We start from the raw sequence: 20,774 nt of genomic DNA on the forward strand, positions 1-20,774 counted from the left end.
TCCTTCCTCCTGTGGCTCCATGATGCCAGAGCTTACTAAAACCTCTTCTACTTTTGGGGGTGGGGGAAGAGGACTTTGTTTTTGCATAGACTTTATTTGGTAGAGCAGTTTTAGGTTCCCAGCAAAACTGAGCCGAGAGTACAGGGAGTTCCCATATACCCTCTGCCCCCATATACACATACCCTCCCCCACTATCAACACCCTCCCCCAGAGTGGAACATGTGTTACAAACCATAAACGTACATTGACACATTGTTATCATCCAAAGTCCATAAGTCCAGAGTTATGATTCACTCTTGGTGTTGCATACTCTGTGGGATGGGACAAATGTATAATGACAGGAGTCCATTATTATGGTATTATACAAAGTATTTTCCCTGCCCTTAAAATCCTCTGGGTTCTGCCTGTTCATCCCTCTCTGTGCCCTAGCCCCTGGCAAACACTGATCTTTTCACTGTCTCCATAGTTTTGCCTTTTCCAGAAAGTCATGTAGTGGGAATCATATAGCTTGTAGACCTCAGATTGGCCTCTTTCACTTAGGCTCCTCCATGTCTTTTCATGTCCTGATAGCTCCTTCGTTTTGGTGCTGAATAACCTTCCATTGTCTGGATGTTCCACAGTTTATTTATCCATTCACCTACCGAAGGGCATATCGGTTGCTTCCAAGTTTTAGCAATTTTGAACAAAGCTGCTACAAACATCCATGTGCAGGTTTTTAAGAGGAGACTCCTTTGGGATTTTATGGGAAGAGTATGTTTAGTTTTGTAAGAAATTGTCAAACTGTCCCCATTTATTTATTTTTTTGTTGGGGGGCTGTTCACGGGCCTCTCACGGTTGTGGCCTCTCCCATTGCAGAGCACAGGCTCCGGACGCACAGGCTCAGCGGCCATGGCTCACAGGCCCAGCCGCTCCGCGGCATGTGGGATCTTCCCAGACCAGGGCATGGACCTGTGTCCCCTGCATCGGCAGGCGGACTCTCAACCACTGCGCCACCAGGGAATCCCCCATTTATTTTTTTAAATCTATTTATTACTTACCTCCCCAGCTAGAATACAAGCACCATGAAGGCAAGGACTTTGTCTAAAGCTTAGAATAGTGTCTGGCATATAACAGGTGCTCCATAAAACTGGTAGAAATCAATGAATGAATAAATGAATCCCAGGCAGTCCGCGGGCTTAAGGTACCTCGTTACTTCTCAGCAGCAGGGATTTGTGAATCTTGGTTTTCACTCTCCTCCACTGTGCTCCACTTCTTGTTATTCCCAGGCAATTCCTTCCCCATCTACTCAGCTTTTCTCTCACAGCTTCTGCTAACTCATCACCATGGCTTACTCACAGATCCTCTCGTGTTGCTACCGCCTCCCCCTGTGCATCTGTCCAACCTCTGCTCTCTCTGCCGACCTTCCAACTCTCTCTGACCTTCCAGCTGAAATTCCAGAGGCAGAGAGTCTGACTGGGTCAGCCCATTCCCCATTTAGGCAGAGATTTGGGGCCTCTGACTATGTTCTGGGTCTTACATACCTGCTGATTCAATCAGTCATGGCCATGGGCACAGAGCATGGCAACCAGGACATAGAGCACTACTTTCATGCAGCAGAAGCCCATGGATGCAGCAGTGGCCTTTAATGGCCTGTTGACCAGAGCCTGGGGTCCAGGATGAATAATTCATCCTTTAGAGAGATACTGAAGGCTTCTGAGAAGAGCAGTGATTGGCCAGATCTATGGTTTCAGAAAATAACTTCGGCGACAGTTAGTGACTGAAGAAGATGACGCATGCAGGTTGGGCCGCCATGGCCAAGTGAGCAGATGAAGCCTCAAACCAAGCCAGTGACCTTGAAAATGAGAAGGAGGGAGCAGAAACATGTGGGTCTTGGACCTGAAGATGGCCGTCAGGCCCATGAGGCTGGAGTTTAGCAGAAAGGCTGCGTCTGGACACCTGGAAATCATAAAGATACCACTTAAAACTGTAGGCTGGATGGTGTGGCAAGAGATAAGCCAACATGGACATGTGGGGAGATCTCTTAGCTGTAAAAAACAGATCAAAGAAGAAAAACTTGACAAGTAATCTAAATTGGAAATATTTATACAGATGGGTAGGGACTCAGAGAGTCACAGAGCCCAAGAAAAATAGGGAAGCATTTCCCCAGCTTACTCTCATATTCTCAAAAGCACAGGTCCAGAGGGTCCTGTATTAGATCTCGCCCCACTCCAAACCCCAAGTTTCTAGTCTGTTTTCCCGCAGAAGGTAATGATACTTCTTGGGAATCTACAATAGTCTAAAAATACAGCAGCTGGGCTGCAGTGCCACAATTAGTGGAGCTGCTGTCCCAGGAAACCCTCATCACATTTTGCTTAGATCAGAGAGCGGATTAACTTTGAGGTCTGTCTGAACTCTGCAAGACACCGCTGGTGGTCTGCTTCCCGCAAGCATTCAATCTTCACATCCAAGGCAAGAGGGAGGAAGTGCCGGATAGGAGCCCAAAGCAACTTTTCTCTCAGTGACTGAGATGAAAATGTGCACCCTAGGACTCCTGACATATTTGGTTTGCGTCCTGTCTCCCTACGTCCCTTGAGCTCTCTCTCCCTTTGCATGAATACCTTCCCCAGACCTGAACCTCCTTTGGCATTCACAAACGTTAGCACAGCTATGGTGCCCCAAGCCCTTCATCTATGTCATGTGTTGGAAATAAATGTGGGAATTTCTTTATCTATTAGGGCTCCTAATGGCATGCAACTGAAACTGACTCTGACTCACTGAAATCCAAAGGGAGTTTACTAGAAGCCTACGGGGTGACCTGCAGAAAGCATACAACAAACAACCGAGAATCAGACTGCAAGGCGGGAAAACAAGGGAAGCTCCAGGACCCCAGGCAAGTGGGAGATATGCATTAATCTAACCAGAACGTTAGCAGTGGAAGAGATCCACTGCAGCAGTGCTGTCTGTCCTTGTGTCACCATCCTCATGATTCTTATTTCTGGGAGAAAGAGAACAATGGGACCCAGTTGGAATTGAACCCATACTCAGACGACATGAACACACTAACTTTGCAAGGCAGTTTAGACTGATGGTGAGAGCAGGTCTCTGGTGCCTCATGGATGTGAATCCAGGCTCTGCCACTTCCTAGCCATGTGACCTTGAGGTAGTCCTTTTTGCAATGATCCAGCTTCCCTCTCTGTAAACGGGGATGCCTATCCTTGGGGATTGGTGAGTACTAACTGGGTAAACCTGGCACAAAGGAAGTGTTCTACAGCTTTGATATTAATACTGCTGGGAACGCACAGGGTCCCTGGATTTACAGTCCAAGCAGGAATGACAAGATGAGCGGTCATTCTCTGAAAGGAAGCAGGAGCTATTATTAGGGGAGGCTGAGTGTCCACAAAGCAATTACTATCCACAGCCAATATCTTATCCCTCCGCCAGACTGTAGCCACCATGAGGACAGCAGACTCTCTTCTTAATTCACCGCTGCGTCCACCAGCACCTGAGGAGCGCCTGGCTCAGTGAACCTTTGTCAAATACGCAAATGTTGGTTGCTTCTTTCTTGTGCTCCTGATCAACCAGCACGGTGCTTTGCCTGCACACAATAAGTATTTGCTGATTGAATCTATAGGTCAGTGGGATTCTTAGAAAGGGGAAGAACATTGGGATCAAAGAGATGAACTTGTTTTAATAGGACTCAGTGGCAGGCAAGTGATGGTATAATGATGCTAATAAGCTATAGATGGACTATATTGTTTGTATAGATTAGTGTATTTGTATAGATTATAGGCTGGCTGCTGGCCAGTCTAAAACCTCTAGATCAGCATGAGAGGACAGAGAAACCACCAGTTACTTCCCTCATCACCTTGGAGAGGGGATGGCTCATCTGTCCCACATTGGTCCTGTCCCTGCCTTGGAAGCACTGCTGGTACCTCATGAGGACACCCTGGCACACTCCACACTGGCTTTCAGAGGCTCTGAGGATAGGGCTCAGCCAGCCATCTGCCAAGCTTGCTCGCAAAGACAGTAGGATGTCATGGAGGAGCATATTCTATTAGGAATCATGAGCGCTCAGTCCTGGTCCTGGCTCAGCCAATGGTGTGAGGTCTCTTGCTCTCAGTGACCTGATCTAAATCACAGAGTAATCCTTGACTTGGAGCTCATGGAGATGTTGAGCAAATGAAATCCCACCTGTGGTGATTTCATCAGGAACTCCTTCTGTTTTAAAAGAGTCATGCACCACAATGTTCATTGCAGCACTATTTACAATAGCCAGGACATGGAACCAACCTAAATGTCCATCGACAGATGAATGGATAAAGAAGATGTGGCACATATATACAATGGAATATTACTCAGCCATAAAAAGAAACAAAACTGAGTTATTTGTAGTGAAGTGGATGGACCTAGAGTCTGTCATACAGAGTGAAGTAAGTCAGAAAGTGAAAAACAAATACCATATGCTAATGCATATATATGGAATCTAAAAAAAAAAAATGGTACTGATGAACTTGGTTGCAGGGCAGGAATAAAGAGGTAGACATAGAGAATGGACATGCTGACATGGGGTGGGAGGGCGAAGCTGGGGCGAAGTGAGAGTAGCATTGCCATATATACACTACTGAATGTAAAATAGTTCGCTGGTGGGGAGCAGAAGCATAGCACAGGGAGATCAGCTCGGTGCTTTGCGATGACCTAGAGGGGTGGGATAGGGAGGGTGGGAGGGAGGCTCAAGAGGGAGGGGATATGGGGACATGTGTATGCATATGGCTGATTCGCTTTGTTGTGCAACAGACACTAACACGGTATTGTGAAGCAGTTATACTCCAATAAAGATCTATTAAAAGAAAAAAGGAACCCAACTCAAACTGGCTTCAGTGAAGAGGAGACTTTACTGGTTCATGTTACTGAGAAATCCAGTTTGGGGCACAGTTGGCTTCAGGGGCTCAAACGTAGTGTCAGCATCTGATTTCTCTCCATCTCTCAGCTCTCCTTCTGCTATAATGTCCTCATTCTCAGTCTCTAAACCATGGTCCCCAGCAGTTCCAGAGTCTCATCCCTTCCAGTTCAAATCCAGCCTCCCAGCAGCTGGGATAGACTATGTTTGGCTCAACATGGGTAATGTGGCCAGGCTGGACAATCTGGATGCAGCCACACTGGACAATCAGGCCTGGGTCCAGGGCCTATCATCCCCATGAGTGAGGGAGCTTGGTCAGGCCTGGTTATATGCTTAACCTTCAGAGCTGGGAAAGAGTAAGGATTGAAGTTGGGGGAGAAGCCCCAGTTTACCTCACAAATCGGGAGAGGAGTGGTTTGCCAAAAGATATTTGGGGTACTATTAACAGAAAGAGAAGTGGATGCAGGGTGGCTAAAACAACAAATGTGCCCTACACCTGGGATTTTTATATCACGTGATATAAAGCATGCGTTGCAGCTTCCCTCTTTGCTATGAAGTCTTTTGTCTTCCCCCTAACAAGCTCCTGCAAGCGCCTGAGGAGCAGCTGTCTCACTCTACAGTCATCTGTCTTCCTCCTCTGAACTTGGTAGCCCACAGGACCGTATCACTCACCAGCAACAGGTGGCATCTGGTCATTAGTTCTCTTTTTATGTACATGTCCTGTCTCTTCATCCATATAGCAGGATCCTGGAGAACAAGGGTCACGTCTTATTCATCTTTGTGGCCCCCAAAGCACTTTGCCTGATGTTTGGGGGCATAGCAGACAGTCCCTAAATCTGCCGACAGATCAAACACCTGGTTTATATGCTTCTGGAACTACGGAAGTAAATGGCTTGACTCAACTACAAAACTACAAAGAAAGAGGAAACCTGTGTCCTCTACGCCATTTCTGAAAGATCGTAGACCTTTTCTGGACTAACTAATGATGCTGGGGTCAGGATGTGCTGGGGTCTTTTTTCCTCTGCAGCCCCCAGCCACTGGTATCACTCTTTTTAATAAAGGACTGAATGAAGGCCCAAGGAATCTTAGTCTCAGCTGCCCAGTACCCTTGGGTGGGTCGTATGCCGGCACAGCCCACCTGGAAGCAGGGAGGATGGCAATCTCAGGAAGAGGAAGCAGATGTCTCTCCTCAGTGGCTCCCACCTCAGGCCACAAGGCAGAGCCCCAAGGTCCCATCAGTGGGACTGGCTGCTGGCTCCCCGCCCTGTGCTGATCTCTACTCCCCATCCTCATTCGTAACCCTGACATCCAGCAAAGGGAAGAACGAGAGAGGAGGGCATGGAAAATCAGAGTGAGGTGTAGCTCGGATGTTGAAACCGTCCTCCCAGGTGGTTCATAAGCCCCTGTGGCTCCGATTTCTGAATCCCCTGCGGGCCATCCTGGGCCAGGCGATTTGCACCTTTGTCTCTAATCCCCTCAAACCGCCCTTTAGGCCAAGTGACTTGTCCAAATCCGCGCAGCCAAGCCAGGATTCCCTCACCTGTAAAAAATACAAGGATTAAATCAACGAGCCATAGAGAGCATCCACCTCCTGGTATAGTCACAAAAATCAAAGCAATGGGGGAAGAACGAAAAAACGTGGTTTGTAAAGGAGGGAGTGGTAAACGAGGTCAGAAGATAGGTGGGTGGAGCGGCTGAAAGAAAAACCAGGCTGGGGGGTCGGGGGCAGAACAGGGAATCAATTAAAGCTCCAGTCTCTAGCCGCGTATCGCGCTCGCCCAGCGCTACGAGCTGCCAGGGAGAGCCCGGGAGGCGGTGCGCCGGGTCCCTGACCCCGCCCCTCCCTAGCTCCACCCAATCCTAGACCCCGCCCTTGGCCCCACCCCTGCCCCAACTCCACCCCGCCCCCGGCCACGGCCCCGGCCCGCCTGCTAGCCCCGCCCCCAAGGCCCGGAAGCGAAAGCAACTCCTCCTTTTCCGAATGGGGTCACGATACCGCCGGCGGGATCCGGGATTCCGAGAGTGAGGGCTGCTCGGCGGGTCAGGGCGGTCACCGGCTGGAGCCATGACCGCGAACCTGCGCACCGCGCTCATTTTCGGCGGCTTCATCTCCCTGATCGGCGCCGCCTTCTACCCCATCTACTTCCGGCCCCTAATGCGGCTGGACGAATACCGTGAGTGACCTCTGGCCCCATGCGGTGGCCTGGGCCCAGTAACTGAGAGTGACCTCTGATCCCACGCGGTGGCCTGGCCTCAGTAACTCCCCTCCCTTCCCCACGTGGGGCCATGGTCAGAGCTTTGTTCGCCGGTCAGGGAGACCCGGGTTCGAATCTCGCTGTGTGCAGCTTTGTGACAGTGGACAAGTGACTCAATCTCTCAGAATCTCAGCAACCCCTTTAGTAGTTATCTGTTTGTATAATAAAATCATCTAGCCTTTGGTGAGACTCAAAGGTGGTAATGAAAGCAATCTGCACATAGTAGGTCGACACTAAAAAGTAGTTCATATTCACCGGAGTCTTTTAATGTATCTCATTAGGCACACATTGGACCATTTAATTTACACAACCTCACTTTGAGGTAGGTATTATTATCTGTTTTACAGATGGGGAAACTGAGGCTCAGCGAGGTTGTTCAACATGCCCCAGAACACACAGCTAGTAAGTGGCAAGACAAGTATTCCTACTCCCACCTCTGTTTCCAGACCTTCCAGACACTGAAGCTGGGAATGATGATGTTGAGGGGAGGGAGATGGACCCTAATTATCCTGAGCTTGAAGGTGTTTTTATTGCACTTCATTTCCACTCCCAAAGATGTCTTTCAGTGGAAATGTTTCAAACCTAAACTGTTAACCTGGGTTTTTGAGTTTTTCCTCTCCTTTCTCCTCAAATATTTTTTCAGATTCTGCTGTCTTCATTTTAAGCTTGTTGCTCACATGACAATGGTCAATATCCTGTGAGTAATTTTCTTCCTTAATCATTCAAGTCCTATCATTCTAAAAGCCAAGCTCTCCTTCCTTGAGACCTATACCTCAGCAAGGATTAGCACTTTGATATGTCTGAAACCATCTGTCAGAGAGAAAATATTAGGCATTAGAGGCTCATTTTGTTCTCCAGGAAACCTGAACCATCTTGAAGATGGAAGAGGGCCAACTGTGCCCCTTGACAATATTAGCGAAGGCTGAAAGCTTGGCGATTTGAAGGCGAAAGCTCCATGTAAATGCTCTGCCCATTACAGATGCTACAACATTTGGTTTCTGAGTTAGAGCGTTTTAAGTACACAGATTTCCTTGTGGCTTCTTTTCATCAGCCAAGATTGAAATGGCCTCTGCATTCTGCCTCCCAGCCTGTCTCCATGCACCATGCGTGAGGGTGAACATGGGGCTGTGTGAAGCCCTGTATAATCCATCTGCATTATCCGTCCTTACTGCATCCTTGCCCCACGCTGTTTGAATGACAGCCTCTAGAGTTGAACTTGGGACAAGGGGGTCTGCTTTGGATCCCACTAGAGAAGTTTCAGTCACGAAGACTAGAGCGGTGGTTTTCAACTGGGAATGGTTTTTGTCCCCCTAGGGACAGTTGGTTCTATCTGGAGACATTTTTGCTTGTCACAAAATGGACGGCATAGGGTGGGCTAGTGTGTGCTACTGACATCTAGTGCGTAGAGGCCAGGGGTGCTGCTAAACTTTGTGCCATGCACAGGACAGCCACCCCTGACAAAGAATTATCCGGCCCAAAATGCGAATGGTGCCAAGGCTGAGAAACCTTCCTCTGGGTCAGATGCTCAGGGTGTGGGTTTGCGCTGTCTCCCAACAACAGTCTCATAGGGGTAGTCTGGAGTCTATGGTTGTCTGAGTCGCCTTGAGACAGACGGATTAGGCCTTTAAAGTGAACATTTAGTGCGTGTGGCTACAATATCTGCATTTTTAACTGTAAGGCAGTCAACACCTGCCCACTTTTCTGGTTCAGTCTTAATTAATTTGAACACTCTTATCTGAGAGTCATAATTGATTCCTTAAACAGGTAATGATACTAAATAGCTAATATTTATTGAAAGCTTATTATATGTCTGACACTCTTCTAAGTACTTCTTATATATCAATCCATTTGGTGCTCATAACAACCCTTCATTGTAGCTGCTGTGTGATCATCATCCCCATTTTATATGTGGACAGACTGAGGTATGGAACAGTTAACTTGTACAAGGACCCACAACCGATGAGTCCTGGATCTGGGATTTGCACCAGTGCCCTTAATCGTGACACCAGGGCACCATACTGCCTCTCTAAGAGGGTGAGAGAAGTAAGTCAGATGAGGGTGTAAATCCCTTGCTAGAGGAGGACCTTAAGGTGTGTTACTCAACCTCTCGGAGCCTGGCCTGTTTCCTCATCTGTAACAGTGGAATTTGCAGGACTGAATTTACATGTTTTGGGGTGAATTAAATGAGATAACAGGTGTAGAAACACATAGTATATTTTTACACTAGGCTTCCCATAAAAACATTTTAAAAATTAGGAATCACAAGGGCAGGGAAGTGAGACAAGGAGATTTAAGCAGGTGGACCGACCCAGGTGAGGCATTCGTGACCGGGTCATGGGAACCCTCTGTGAGGACGGAGCTTCAGTTCATTTCAGCACATTCAGCTAGCATTTAGTTAGCTTCCTTTTCATCTTTTTAAACCTGGATTTTAGCAATTACTGTGTGTCTGGCACTGTGTTAGGTGCCAGATGTATGTGACCGGACAAGACGGTCAGAGCTCTTCTCTCATGTCACTGCCTCACACGTACCTAGTCCCCCACCCACTCCCTGCACTCTGAGCTGGTCTCCCTGCTTCACTGGTCCCCAGGACCACCCATTCTTTACCCAGCAGCCACTGTGGTCTTTCTGGTTAGTGTGTTGCTGCTGATCTACCTTCTTTGCATTTGTAGTCAAAGATTTCAGACTATATGATTTTGATTTTTTGATAGGTCAAGATTTGCTTTGTGACTTGGTACAAGTCAGTTTTTGCAAATGTTCACTGTTTGCTGGGAATGATGTATATTCTCTTGTTTGGGAGTACAGAGTTCTGTATATGATGGTTCCAGATCATTCTTAATTCTGATTTAGATATCTTGAGGCCATATTATTCTGTGCACACAATCTAGAATATTCTGGGGGGGCTCGATTATTATTATATGAGTCCTCTTTACCCCTAATATTTCTCCCGAACTCTGTTTTATCTGATATTATCATAGTTACCAGCTTTCTTTTGGTTAGTGTTTTCCTGGTGTGTGTGTATATCTATATGTATATATAGAGAGGTATAGATGTAGATATCCTCTTATATTTAGCCTTTATTTGTCCTTAAGTCTTATAACCAGCCTAAACTGGGATTTTTTAAAATAAATTTATTTATTTTATTTATTTAATTTTGGCTGTGTTGGGTCTTTGTTGCTGGGCGCGGGCTTTCTCTAGTTGCGGCAAGCGGGGGCTACTCTCCATTGTGGTGCACGGGCTTCTCATTGCGGTGGCTTCTCTTGTTGTGGAGCATGGGCTCTAGGCACACGGCCTTCAGTAGTTGTGGCACGTGGGCTCAGTAGTTGTGGCTCGCGGGCTCTAGAGCTCAGGCTCAGTAGTTGTGACGCATGGGCTTAGTTGCTCCGCGGCATGTGGGATCTTCCCGGACCAGGGCTCGAACCCGTGTCCCCTGCATTGGCAGGTGGATTCTTAACCACTGCGCCACCAAGGAAGCCCTAAACTGGGATTTTTAAAAAATCCAATCTGATAATCTTTTTAAACTGTTGGATTGAGATCATTTTCACTTATGTTTACTGATATATTTACTTTATTTTTCCTATCTTATGTTTTCTATTTATTCTTCTGTTTCTCTACTTCCCTTTTTCTCCTTTTCTGCCTTCAAGGCTTCTTTATTTAATTCTCTTACCCTCTACTAGTTTGAAAGTTTTACATTCTCTTTTTCTTTTGTGGTGACAGTTTAAAGTTAGTCAATATCTTTACCTCCTATGAAATATACAAAGACCTTAGAATGCCTTAGCTCCGGTCCCAGACGCCCCACCCGCCCTGCCTTGTGTTTATTACTCCCCAGATGACTTAGTACCATCCGTGTTTTATACAGTCACTGATTGTTTCTCTTTACCCTCATTCTTTACTCACTGATCCTTCTTTCATCTCACACCTTTCTAGTTTCAGTTTTCTTCATTCTGAAATACATCTTTGTGTTTCTTTGGTGAGAATTTGTAACTGGGAACATCCATTCTTGTGTGTCAGAGAATGTATAGAACTCCAGGTCTTCCATTGTGGCTGTCGGAAAGTCTATTGTGCTGTTTGCTCTTTGAATTCGATCCTCTCACTCGCTTAGTCAAAATACTTCAGTAACCCTCTGCTGTCCTCAGAGTCCAGCCGGTGGAAAAGCATTGAAGAATTTGAATCTGGAGTGCAAGGTGATCAGATTCACTCTTTCCAGGAGTCTCTGACTGTGTGTGACGGAGGGGCTGGGAGGGTCAAGGTTGGAGGTAAGACGGCCAGATACGGGAAGGCTGTGCTTCCTGTGACCTCAGGGAGAGGTGACTGTAGCCTTAACCAGAGTGGTGGTGGTTATGGGACTGGGGAGAAGGACTGAATTCCGGAGCCAGATTTAAGAAATAAATCCTCTACAGGGATTTGTGACTGATTAGCTCAGGGCTGAGGGAGGCAGAGGAAAGATTGACACCCAGCGTTCTGCGTCCAGCAGCTGAGGAGATATGGTGCTAGACGTTATGAAATACAGGAAGTCTGTTTGGGGGACGAGAGGACATGCTAGTTCGGTTTGGGGTGTATTGAGTTTCAGGTACCTGGATATGCTTCTGGAGATTTCCTGTAGGCGATGGGAGCTGAACCACAGGATCTGAGCTGGAGCTGGAGCTGGCGCGTCACTGGCATTGGATGGGAAGCAGAGTCATTGCAGTAGGTGGGGCTCCCAGGCAGCATTCAGAGATTGAAAAAGACAAGCTGTCCAGGGCAGAATGCAGGTGAACACTAGCATTTGACGGTCTGAAGAGCAAGTGGTCAGAGGAGGAAGGGTCCTCAAAGGAGTGGCCAGAGCGCGAGGATTAAAACCAGAAGAGGCTGCAGTCTCAAGCCCCAAGAAGATAGCTCTTCATGAAAAGGGGGTGGTCAGCAGGGCTAGGCTGCTTGAAGACGGTAAGAAAGAAAAAAAGTGAAAATATCCATTGGATTTAGCAAAAAGAAGGTAAAGCTCATTGGTTGTTTTGTTAGAAGTGCTTTCAATGGTTTGATGGCAGAAAGCAGATAGCAGTGGATTGAAGAGTAAATAGTATATTGGGTTGACTGTTTAAAGATGTTGGTCTGTATGGAGAGGAGAATGACGAATTATTTTGCAGCTGGTCGAGGGGGCTGTTGTGTTTTCGTTTTGGCTGGGAGCAGCGGGAGAGCCAAGAGAGCCTCTGGACAAAGAAGACTGCTGGAGAGAGAAGACAGTCCATAGAGTGGGAGGTGGCATGGGATCTTGAGATCAGATGGAGGAGGGAGACTTGGACCAAAGGCAGGACACCTCTTCCAGCAACTGAGGAGAAAGGCAGGTGTGGATACCTCTAGATGTAGCTGTGATGTTGGGAGGTTGTAGATGCTTCCTGTTTGTTGTGGCTTCTGTTCTCTTTGTGACGCAGGAGGCCAGGTGACTATGCGTGAGAGGCACACGCCCCAGCCAGACTCTCCGTCCTTGAGACACTCTCTTCCCTGGGCTTCGTGACTGCCCCTCCGCCAGTACTCCTGGCTTTGCCCTTTTGCTCCTGCCTTTCATCCACTCCTTAGCCTCTCTTGTTGGCTGTTTCTCTTCTGAGCGTCCTTCATACATTTATGGTCCCCAGAATTCTGGGCAGACCGAGGAGAAGCCCACAGTCCTTGGAAAGGCCGGGCAGACACCCAGTCCTTGAGAAGGGGAGCCAGAGGCTAGCAAGGAGCCCAGGCCATGTAGGGCCCAAGTGTCGAGACACTGCTGACCCTTCATCTGGGCCAGCCTGACTGATGCTGGCCGGCCTGGGTATGGGGACAGGTAGGCTCTAGGGCCCCTGCTGGAATAAGCCTCAAGGCAGTAGAAAAGAGGCACAAGGCTGCTTAGGTAAAATAAAGCCAAGGAGATCTTCTACGATTTAAAAGCAGACAGGCCATTATCACAGACTGCTGTGTTGAATTTCATTTTGACATTCAGTGTGATCTCTAGCTCTTTCACTAACTCAGCCAGACTTCACCGAGTATTAGGGGGAATACAAGGTCAGTTCCACACGTGATACCTGAGTAGTGAAATGAGCACTGGGGAGATGGCAGTTGGCATTGGCAGTTGTCATTCCCACACCAGAAGCGTGGGGATGGTTCTGCTGTGCTTCTGGAGGGAATCCAGACGTTGCTGATTAGCTTTCAGCCTATTGGCACAGCATGATGCGTGGGAAGAGCCCACATTCAGGGAAGCATACTTGAAGCTATACGTATAGCGCACATTCAGGCGCTATAACTTGAAGGCTGGTCTGCCTTTTGTCTCTGCATCCTGGAACCAGACAGTGATCCTGAATGTGGCTTTAAAAAATAACAGCATTTCAGGGCGACCTGTGAAATGAGACAGAATAAGATCATTTTCTGTGATCCTGTTCATGCTTAACTTTAGTTAGATGTGCAGAAGCACAAAGGGTTTTGCCAGAAATCTTGTGTTCATTCAGTCCCCTCATTTAGGTGACTTGTCCAAGGTCACCTAGCACATTTATTCCTGGATAGACACTAGACCCTAACTCCCCAGCCTTGTCTGCTGCTTAATGATGCCCTGTTTCACCTGCTTTTAGGACAGGGGAGAGTGTCTGCCAGTAAAGCCAAAGGTTACGTGGGAGAGCTGTGATACCTCACTTCTCCTCCCGTTCCCCTTCCGCCCCCAACCTCAAGCGTGTGGTACAGAGTCAGAGCAGGCCTGCGAGAAATCACTTGACTCAGAAATGCCTCTTACCTTGGAAGGGCATTTTCCCGATTATATGGCAAGTGCTCAGAATATGCTTTTTATTCTTTTCACCTTAGAGTCAAATGAAATGCGCAGACTAAAGTCTTATTTTCTAACAGGCCTTACGAAGCTGCCTGGATTCTACCACACACCCTGGTGAGAAACTAAAGTGTTCATGGTATTGGAAGGAGTCCACGCTTCCAATGGCCCTTTGGTCCCCCCAGCCGCTGGCTCACACTCACCCCCAATACACACGTCTAGTTCTGGATCACCCCGAAGTCAGACTGCAGCAAAGTGGGAGCATTAGAAAAGTATTATTTTATTTTATTTTTGCTATTTTTAAAAGAGACTTTCAATTAATCATCATGGAATAGTCACAGTGCTCTTGGACTTGCTTATACTTGTTTTGCAGTTGTGTATTTTTGTTGTTAAAAAAAAAAAAAATCCAAGCCGACAGAGAAGATCTAAGAATAGTACAATGAATCCTTTTATGTCCTTCACCTAGATTTACCAGTTGTTAACATTTTGCCACATTTGCTTTCTCTCGCTATGTATATGTTACACGTCTATACATACATACATATGGACACGCATATGTTCATATATAATTACATTCCATATATAATCGTTACTACTATTTTGCTGAACCATTTGAGAGTGAGTTGAAGACCTTGTGAGCTTTGATGCCTAAACACTTCAGCATGTATTTTCTGAGCACAAGGACATTCTCTTACATAATCACAATTATCCAATCCAGGAAATTTAATATTGACACAATGTTATTATGTAATATACAGTCCATATTCAAATGTTGACATTTGTCCAATTACCTCAGGTGGTGAGTTGCTTTTATTTTAACTGTTCATTGGCAGGAGGAGATGGAGGGGTGTTCCCGAGGTGATGGTTTCACTGTGTAGGCCCCCCACTCCGAGGTCAGATTCTGCACCTGCTTTTAGGTTTTTATCTGCTGGTCCTCCCCAAGGGCACCCTCAACTAGTCAGTAACAAGACCACTGAGGGGGCTGGCAGTTAGAGCACGCTGTATCAATTTGCTGTGAATGTTAAATAAAGTAGCAAGTCACACAGATTTCACAGTATGGACATTTAATATAAGGATAGGTTTCCTGTTCAAAGACTTAAACATTACGAGGTAGCTTCTTTTGCTACCATACAAAAATGAGCCCGTCTGCATGTATTACTAAGTTTTAAATAATCTGCCTTGGCCCTTTGAGTAGAGCTAAGGATCCTCAATTAAAACTGCAAATCACTTTGTCACCGTTTACCCTTCCCCCTCCCCATAGCCCCAAGTCCACTCTCTAGTAAGTCTGTGTCTTTATTCCTGTTTCACCCCTAGGTTTTTCATGGCATTTTTTTTTTCTTAAATTCCATATATATGTGTCAGCATACGGTATTTGTCTCTCTCCTTCTGACTTACTTCACTCTGTATGACAGACAAGAGGCATGGCCATATATACACTACCAAACGTGGGGTAGATGGCTGGTGGGAAGCAGCCGCATAGCACAGGGAGATCAGCTCGGTGCTTTGTGACCGCCTGGAGGGGTGGGATAGGGAGGGTGGGAGGGAGGGAGACGCAAGCGGGAAGAGATATGGGAATATATGTATATGTATAACTGATTCATTTTGTTGTGAAGCTGAAACTAACATACCATTGTGAAGCAATTATACTCCAATAAAGATGTTAAAAAAAAAAACAAAAAAACAAAAAAAAACTGCAAATCAGCTCACTGCCTTAGCACCAGGGGGCAGAGTCGGGCTTGCTGAGACACTGGAGAGGGAACTTCTAACGGGCATCGCAAAGCTCCAGGCCCCATGCTGCATATTTGTGTTTCTATCATTTCACTCCTGATAGAAGCATGCTCACTACTAAAAGGTCAGTAATTAGCTTATCCTGATTTGCCCACATAGTTAAACCCCTGACTTCTGTGTTGCCCTTTTTTCCAGAGGTTGAGAGACATTTGCTGTTTCTCTAATGATAGCAAAACAGAAACCTACTGTCAACCTCATCAAGATGTGCTCGCTAAGTCCCAAGGGACCAGTTTGTTTTCCCTTTAGCGTATCTCGCATTCACAAATAAAGTGTCTTTGTGTCATATCATGAATTTATATAAGACTGCTTTGGCCTTAGAGTATTTATAAAACATTAATGGATTAAAGAACCAGGGGATGTAGATAGGACGCTAATACCGGTTATCACTTGGTAGGAACTCCTTCTGCAAATGGGTTTAAATTGCCCATCCAAGCCAAAAAAGAGGGGGTTGCATAAGGACAAGGATTATAAAGAGATTATGGTCTATTTAAAATAAATCCTCAGCCTCTCTCCAACCTCATTAGCAATTAGCAAGGAAGTGTGAAGACAGGGATTCTTTTCTCTTCACTTGTTTCTCCATTTCATTGTAAGAGGTGAGAACACAAATTAGGCATTCTTTTGCCACCAGAAGTCAACTTCCTCTGATGCTTGGCAGCCTGCCAGCTTCTTTGGCTTTGCAGGACCTGCCTCTTGGAGAATGTGTTCCGTTCACCAGGTTGTCTGATTCTCTCAAACCTGGACATCTAGAATGCTTTCTGGCAATCAAGCATGTATTAAAAATTCATCTCTTCCTTCTTCCAAGATACTGGAGAACGGACCTTTTAGCTGTGAAAAATGATATCTGTTTTTGTTCCTGGCACGATCGATGACAGTGTAGTCTTTTGCTAGTTGGCATTTTCTAAGAGCATGTTTGAGACAGATCCGTACTTGGAGACTTACATGGTGACAGCATGGTAGGGCTCACTCCTACAGGAATTTAACTTCTTAGGAAATGAGATTGCCTTTTGTGTTATTTTAGGAAGTCTGACGCCTCAGAGGTCCCATTGTCACCCACTCTTTTGGCATCTCTTGGTCCACAGGGTCTTGGTTGTTGTTTACCTGCTACTTTTCAGAGAGGCCCAGTGGAGCCACCAGACCCTTCTGTATAAGCAGCTTCCTCATGCTGTGTCTCCTCTGTCTTGCTTAGAATTGGATGTCAAGATTCAGATAATCCCTGCTGCCCGGTGTTTTATTTGCCAAAGCAAAACTTAGCATTGATAAAACTCTCAGACAGGTCACTTAGGATTGACTTTCCGTCACATCACCGGAGAAGCAAGTTCAGTGAATATTTGATTTGGAAAAGCCCTGTTTCCTATACCTTTATGCTTGTGTATCTTTATGAGAATAAAGAAAACTGCCTAATATTAAATAAGAGCTAAACGTGGATTTAAAGAAACACCGTCAGCCTGATTAAAAGAAAGTTTTGATTACAACACTTAATTACTATAATATAGTAGTAAACATCCTTTGGCTGCAAGTCTTTCTGCTGAAAAGCCACCATTTGTTTTTCAAGATACTTAAAATAATAAGTCTTTGTTTTCACAGGCCTTAGGTTTATTCGACACCACTTAGAAAGATGTGTGAGGGCTTGAAGCCCACAGACATAAAATGCCCAGTTTCTCTTGGCCTTCGCCTGTGGGACATCTCCAAAGAGACTGGCTAAGCTGCTGACGCTAAAACGTGCTTACTAATTGGCGTAGCACCTGCAGTCAATTAGGGAAGCTTCAATTATCCAAACCAAAGCCACCCACCCAAAGATTAATTTTCTGCTCTATTTCCTACGAAAAACATAGCATATTTAGCTCTGGGTCTAGGCCCTCAGTGGAGTACATTTTAGACACCTAAACTGCATCGTTTTCTCCTGAATTGTACTTGTTCCTGCAGTTCAGCAGCCTTGCTCTCCTCATATCACACCCACCAGTTCTTTCAAAATTGTTCTTTTGCTGTTGTTTTTGTTGCCTTTCCAAACTGCTGAGATCACTGGGAAAAGATGTTCATTAGAAGCTTTTCTTCTGAAGTACGGCTTTCTTTCTTTCACTGAAAATATCCAGTCTTTTTGCTTGATAGGATCTAACTTCTGTAACGTAAAAGCTTTGGGCAATGGCAGCTCTGAATTTAATAGCACTCAGATATATTGTTTCCTGATTGTCCCGTGTCATTGTTCCACGTAGATAAAAAGATTTCCACTGCCCTGCCCCACAGTCCCCTCTCTAATGAGTAATTTTTCTGTTGTGTTTCTCAGAGAAGGAACAAACCATAAATCGAGCTGGTATTGTCCAAGAAGACGTGCAGCCACCAGGTAAACGTAAAAATCACAACAAAGTCTCACGTGTACTAGTGTGTTGTCGTTGGGAGTGGTGCTTTGCAGCAGGAGAAATCTTTGCTTCGAGGCTGGATTGTAACTGTGCCGTTATTTCCCAGCAGTTGCCGTTTTAGAGGTTGCCACCCCAAGACTTCCTCTTAATATGTTACTCCAGAAGAGGTTTTGCAAGTTTGCACGTTTCTCTTCTGCATTTGATAAGTGGGCATAAGTGTGTAGCAAGTGTGCAATTAACTACCAAGCATAAGTAGATGTTTTGCAGACATATTTACCAAGCACCTATTTAAACACCACCGTCATGGGAAAATACTGTTTACTTATGAGCTATTTTAATCGATGCGGGATTCTGCTTTATACAGAAGCTCACAAGTTCCCTGTATGGCTGAATGGTTAGTTACTTTGAGACGATCCAAGTTGGCTGAGAATGAGAGGTTTCTAGCTTATTAGCCAAAACTCTTGTAATCTGTGGCAGCGGTCTTTTTTTTATTCATTTATTTTTTAACTAGGCCAGATACATATCTCCCTGATGTGGGGCAATTTCTGAGCCATTTAAAAGTCTCTTGTCAGCTGCCACGGCTTCCCAGCCGTCCTGTTCCGGGGTTCCGGCAACTTGCCCGCACTAACTCCAACTACGTGGAAATTGCACAACTTCATTCTGATGTCATCTTAGTTGTTTGGGGTTGAGGGAAGTGGTAGGAAATTTAAAAACGAATCCTGTTTTTATTCGTGTTTCTTTCTATAGGGTTAAAAGTGTGGTCGGATCCATTTGGCAGGAAATGAAAAGGCTATCACCACCTCTGATTATGAAAGTAGACAGAGTCTTCATGCTTTCATTTCTGTAGCAAGTACAAAATCACCTGGCTAAAGTACGATGGCTGGAGAAGAAAACTCTAGAAGGCTGTAAAGAAGAGTAGTGTGCACCAGGATTAATTCCCTTCTTAAGTATCAAAAGAACCCTGAAACAAATCACACCATTACGAAGGTTTTCATGATTTGGTTTCCTTTCTAAAAATGAAGCTTTCTCACCCAGCTGCATTTGGAGGCGATCTACTTATTATTCAGTCTCTACCTCTTACCCACCTGAGCTGTGACATGAATACAAGCAACCCGTAGACTTGGGAAGATCCTAGTCTGTTCTGCCGTCTTCCAAATAAGAAGTTTCAGTGAAAACCCACCATATTGAGCAGCCTCCTAGGGCTCTTTGAAAATGTTAAAGTTGATAAAACTCTTTGAGGACAAGGTACATTGTACTCTTTAAGAATAAAGAGTACAACTCAACTATCTCATTGGGAGGGTTGCTGCATTTTGAAAAATAAATAACTATGAAGCAAATCAAGCTAAATGGGTATGCATGCCTAGTAGAAATCATGTTGAATTAACTGAGTGAAAATATGTGTATTAAAATGATTTCTTTTTACTTCACAATGGTGTAAGATTTTTTGTAAATCCTTCTTTGTAAGCGCATTAAATGATACCCAGAAGTATTATTTGACTACATTATATTTGACTAGGTATTTGACTGTTTGGTGTTTGTATACAAGTAAAATTGTATACAAGTAAAAATCTTAAAGGTAAATAGCAAATGTATTGAGACAGATATTTATTGAATGCGATTCTCTACCAGATACCTCACCAGGTGCTGCAAAGATGAACATGAGAATACGAATTTCTTTCTCTAGTGCTCTCTCTGGCCCCTTACTAGATCATGTGCTTTTGAAAGACACATCTTTTTTGTTTTTACATTTCCCAGAGTGCCTTGCACATTACTGTACGCTGTCTTTTAGATGAGCTACCTGATGACATAATTTTATTATTGTGAACTGGGAGATGGCTTAACAGACAACTGGCATAATTATGTTAATTACTGTCAAAAAAAAAGATTGATAGTTCCAAAACCAAAGTCATCATTTTTGGTAGGCATTCCCTAACATTTAATTGACTTACAGTTAAGAGCCTGATAAAAGAACTGACTCATTTGGGGGACATTTGACCACTCTTTTCCTTGGAGGGGGCACCAAAAGGTTGTGTGACTTAAGAGTCAAGCCCCTTGTGGGTGCTTAATCGAGATTCCTCTGTGACTGAGGCCAGTGCGTATACATCTGCTTTGGAAGATATCCAGGCTGAAATGACTGTGTCTGCGTGTCATAGACAAGAACTTTGGGGCCTCGATGGCCTGTTTGTCGGCTGAAACAGACTCAGTTTAGTCTCCTGAGTGAGACCTATGTCCTGGCCTTGACCCTACCTTTGGTCCACCTCTTTGCAGAGATAAAGAGGCTTTCTGTGCTGCTCAGCTGCCTTGATGCTTATAAAAGGATTGCTCTTGATGTTCTCAGAGCTGTAGTGTCAGTCTGTGCTGCCCACGCTTGACAAAAGCCAGGTTGTAAGAGATGCTACTTGGGAAGACTGACTGAGGGCCTGGTGGTTCATCCACACTCCTCCCAGGTGTGCCTCCAGGATGATGAGGAAAGCACTCGAAAGAGGGGATCTTAGTCAAATACAGTTAGGAAACATAGAGTTCAAGTTAATTAGGTTTATTTGCTTCTAATTTGACAATTTCCAAGAGAGACGTAACATTTCCCAAGTGTATTTGATCACAGAACATTTTTTTACCAATTATCTTCTGGGCCTAGTGACCAACAACATCCTTTTGGGAACATTCTCCAAATAGTCTCGGGACCCTTTAACACTCAGAAATTTTTGAGAACTCCAAAGTGTTTCTTCTTAGGTGGGTTATATCTA

The 20,774-nt window shown here is 45.3% G+C and overlaps 1 protein-coding gene across 3 annotated transcripts; it reads left to right on the plus strand.

Annotated features, from left to right (window-relative positions):
• Positions 1 to 6,837: 6,837 nt before the first annotated feature.
• SMIM20 (small integral membrane protein 20) lies at positions 6,838 to 19,520 on the plus strand. 3 transcript variants are annotated; one of them, XR_012331957.1, is made up of 4 exons: positions 6,838 to 7,050; positions 7,458 to 7,533; positions 17,958 to 18,014; positions 18,778 to 19,520. XR_012331957.1 is itself a non-coding variant. In XM_019928377.3 (3 exons), exons 1-3 carry the CDS (start codon positions 6,942 to 6,944, stop codon positions 18,813 to 18,815), a joined length of 204 nt encoding a protein of 67 aa, XP_019783936.1. In that variant the 5' UTR covers positions 6,845 to 6,941; the 3' UTR covers positions 18,816 to 19,460. The 3 variants fall into 3 exon arrangements, 1 of the variants encoding a protein (XP_019783936.1); XR_012331958.1 differs by having other exon boundaries at positions 6,839 to 7,050; positions 7,479 to 7,533; XM_019928377.3 differs by lacking the exon at positions 7,458 to 7,533 and having other exon boundaries at positions 6,845 to 7,050; positions 18,778 to 19,460.
• The last annotated feature ends 1,254 nt before the right edge of the window (positions 19,521 to 20,774 follow it).

This window comes from Tursiops truncatus, chromosome 5 (assembly GCF_011762595.2).
Source record: "Tursiops truncatus isolate mTurTru1 chromosome 5, mTurTru1.mat.Y, whole genome shotgun sequence".
Classification (NCBI taxonomy): Eukaryota; Metazoa; Chordata; class Mammalia; order Artiodactyla; family Delphinidae; genus Tursiops; species Tursiops truncatus.

Bases quoted from the DNA above. Each gene is read 5' to 3' on its own strand.
- SMIM20 (XM_019928377.3), top strand. From the start codon at position 6,942: ATGACCGCGAACCTGCGCACCGCGCTCATTTTCGGCGGCTTCATCTCC. The intron at 7,051-17,957 runs GTGAGTGACCTC...TGTGTTTCTCAG, and splicing joins AATGCGGCTGGACGAATACC to AGAAGGAACAAACCATAAAT. The intron at 18,015-18,777 runs GTAAACGTAAAA...TTCTTTCTATAG, and splicing joins AGAAGACGTGCAGCCACCAG to GGTTAAAAGTGTGGTCGGAT.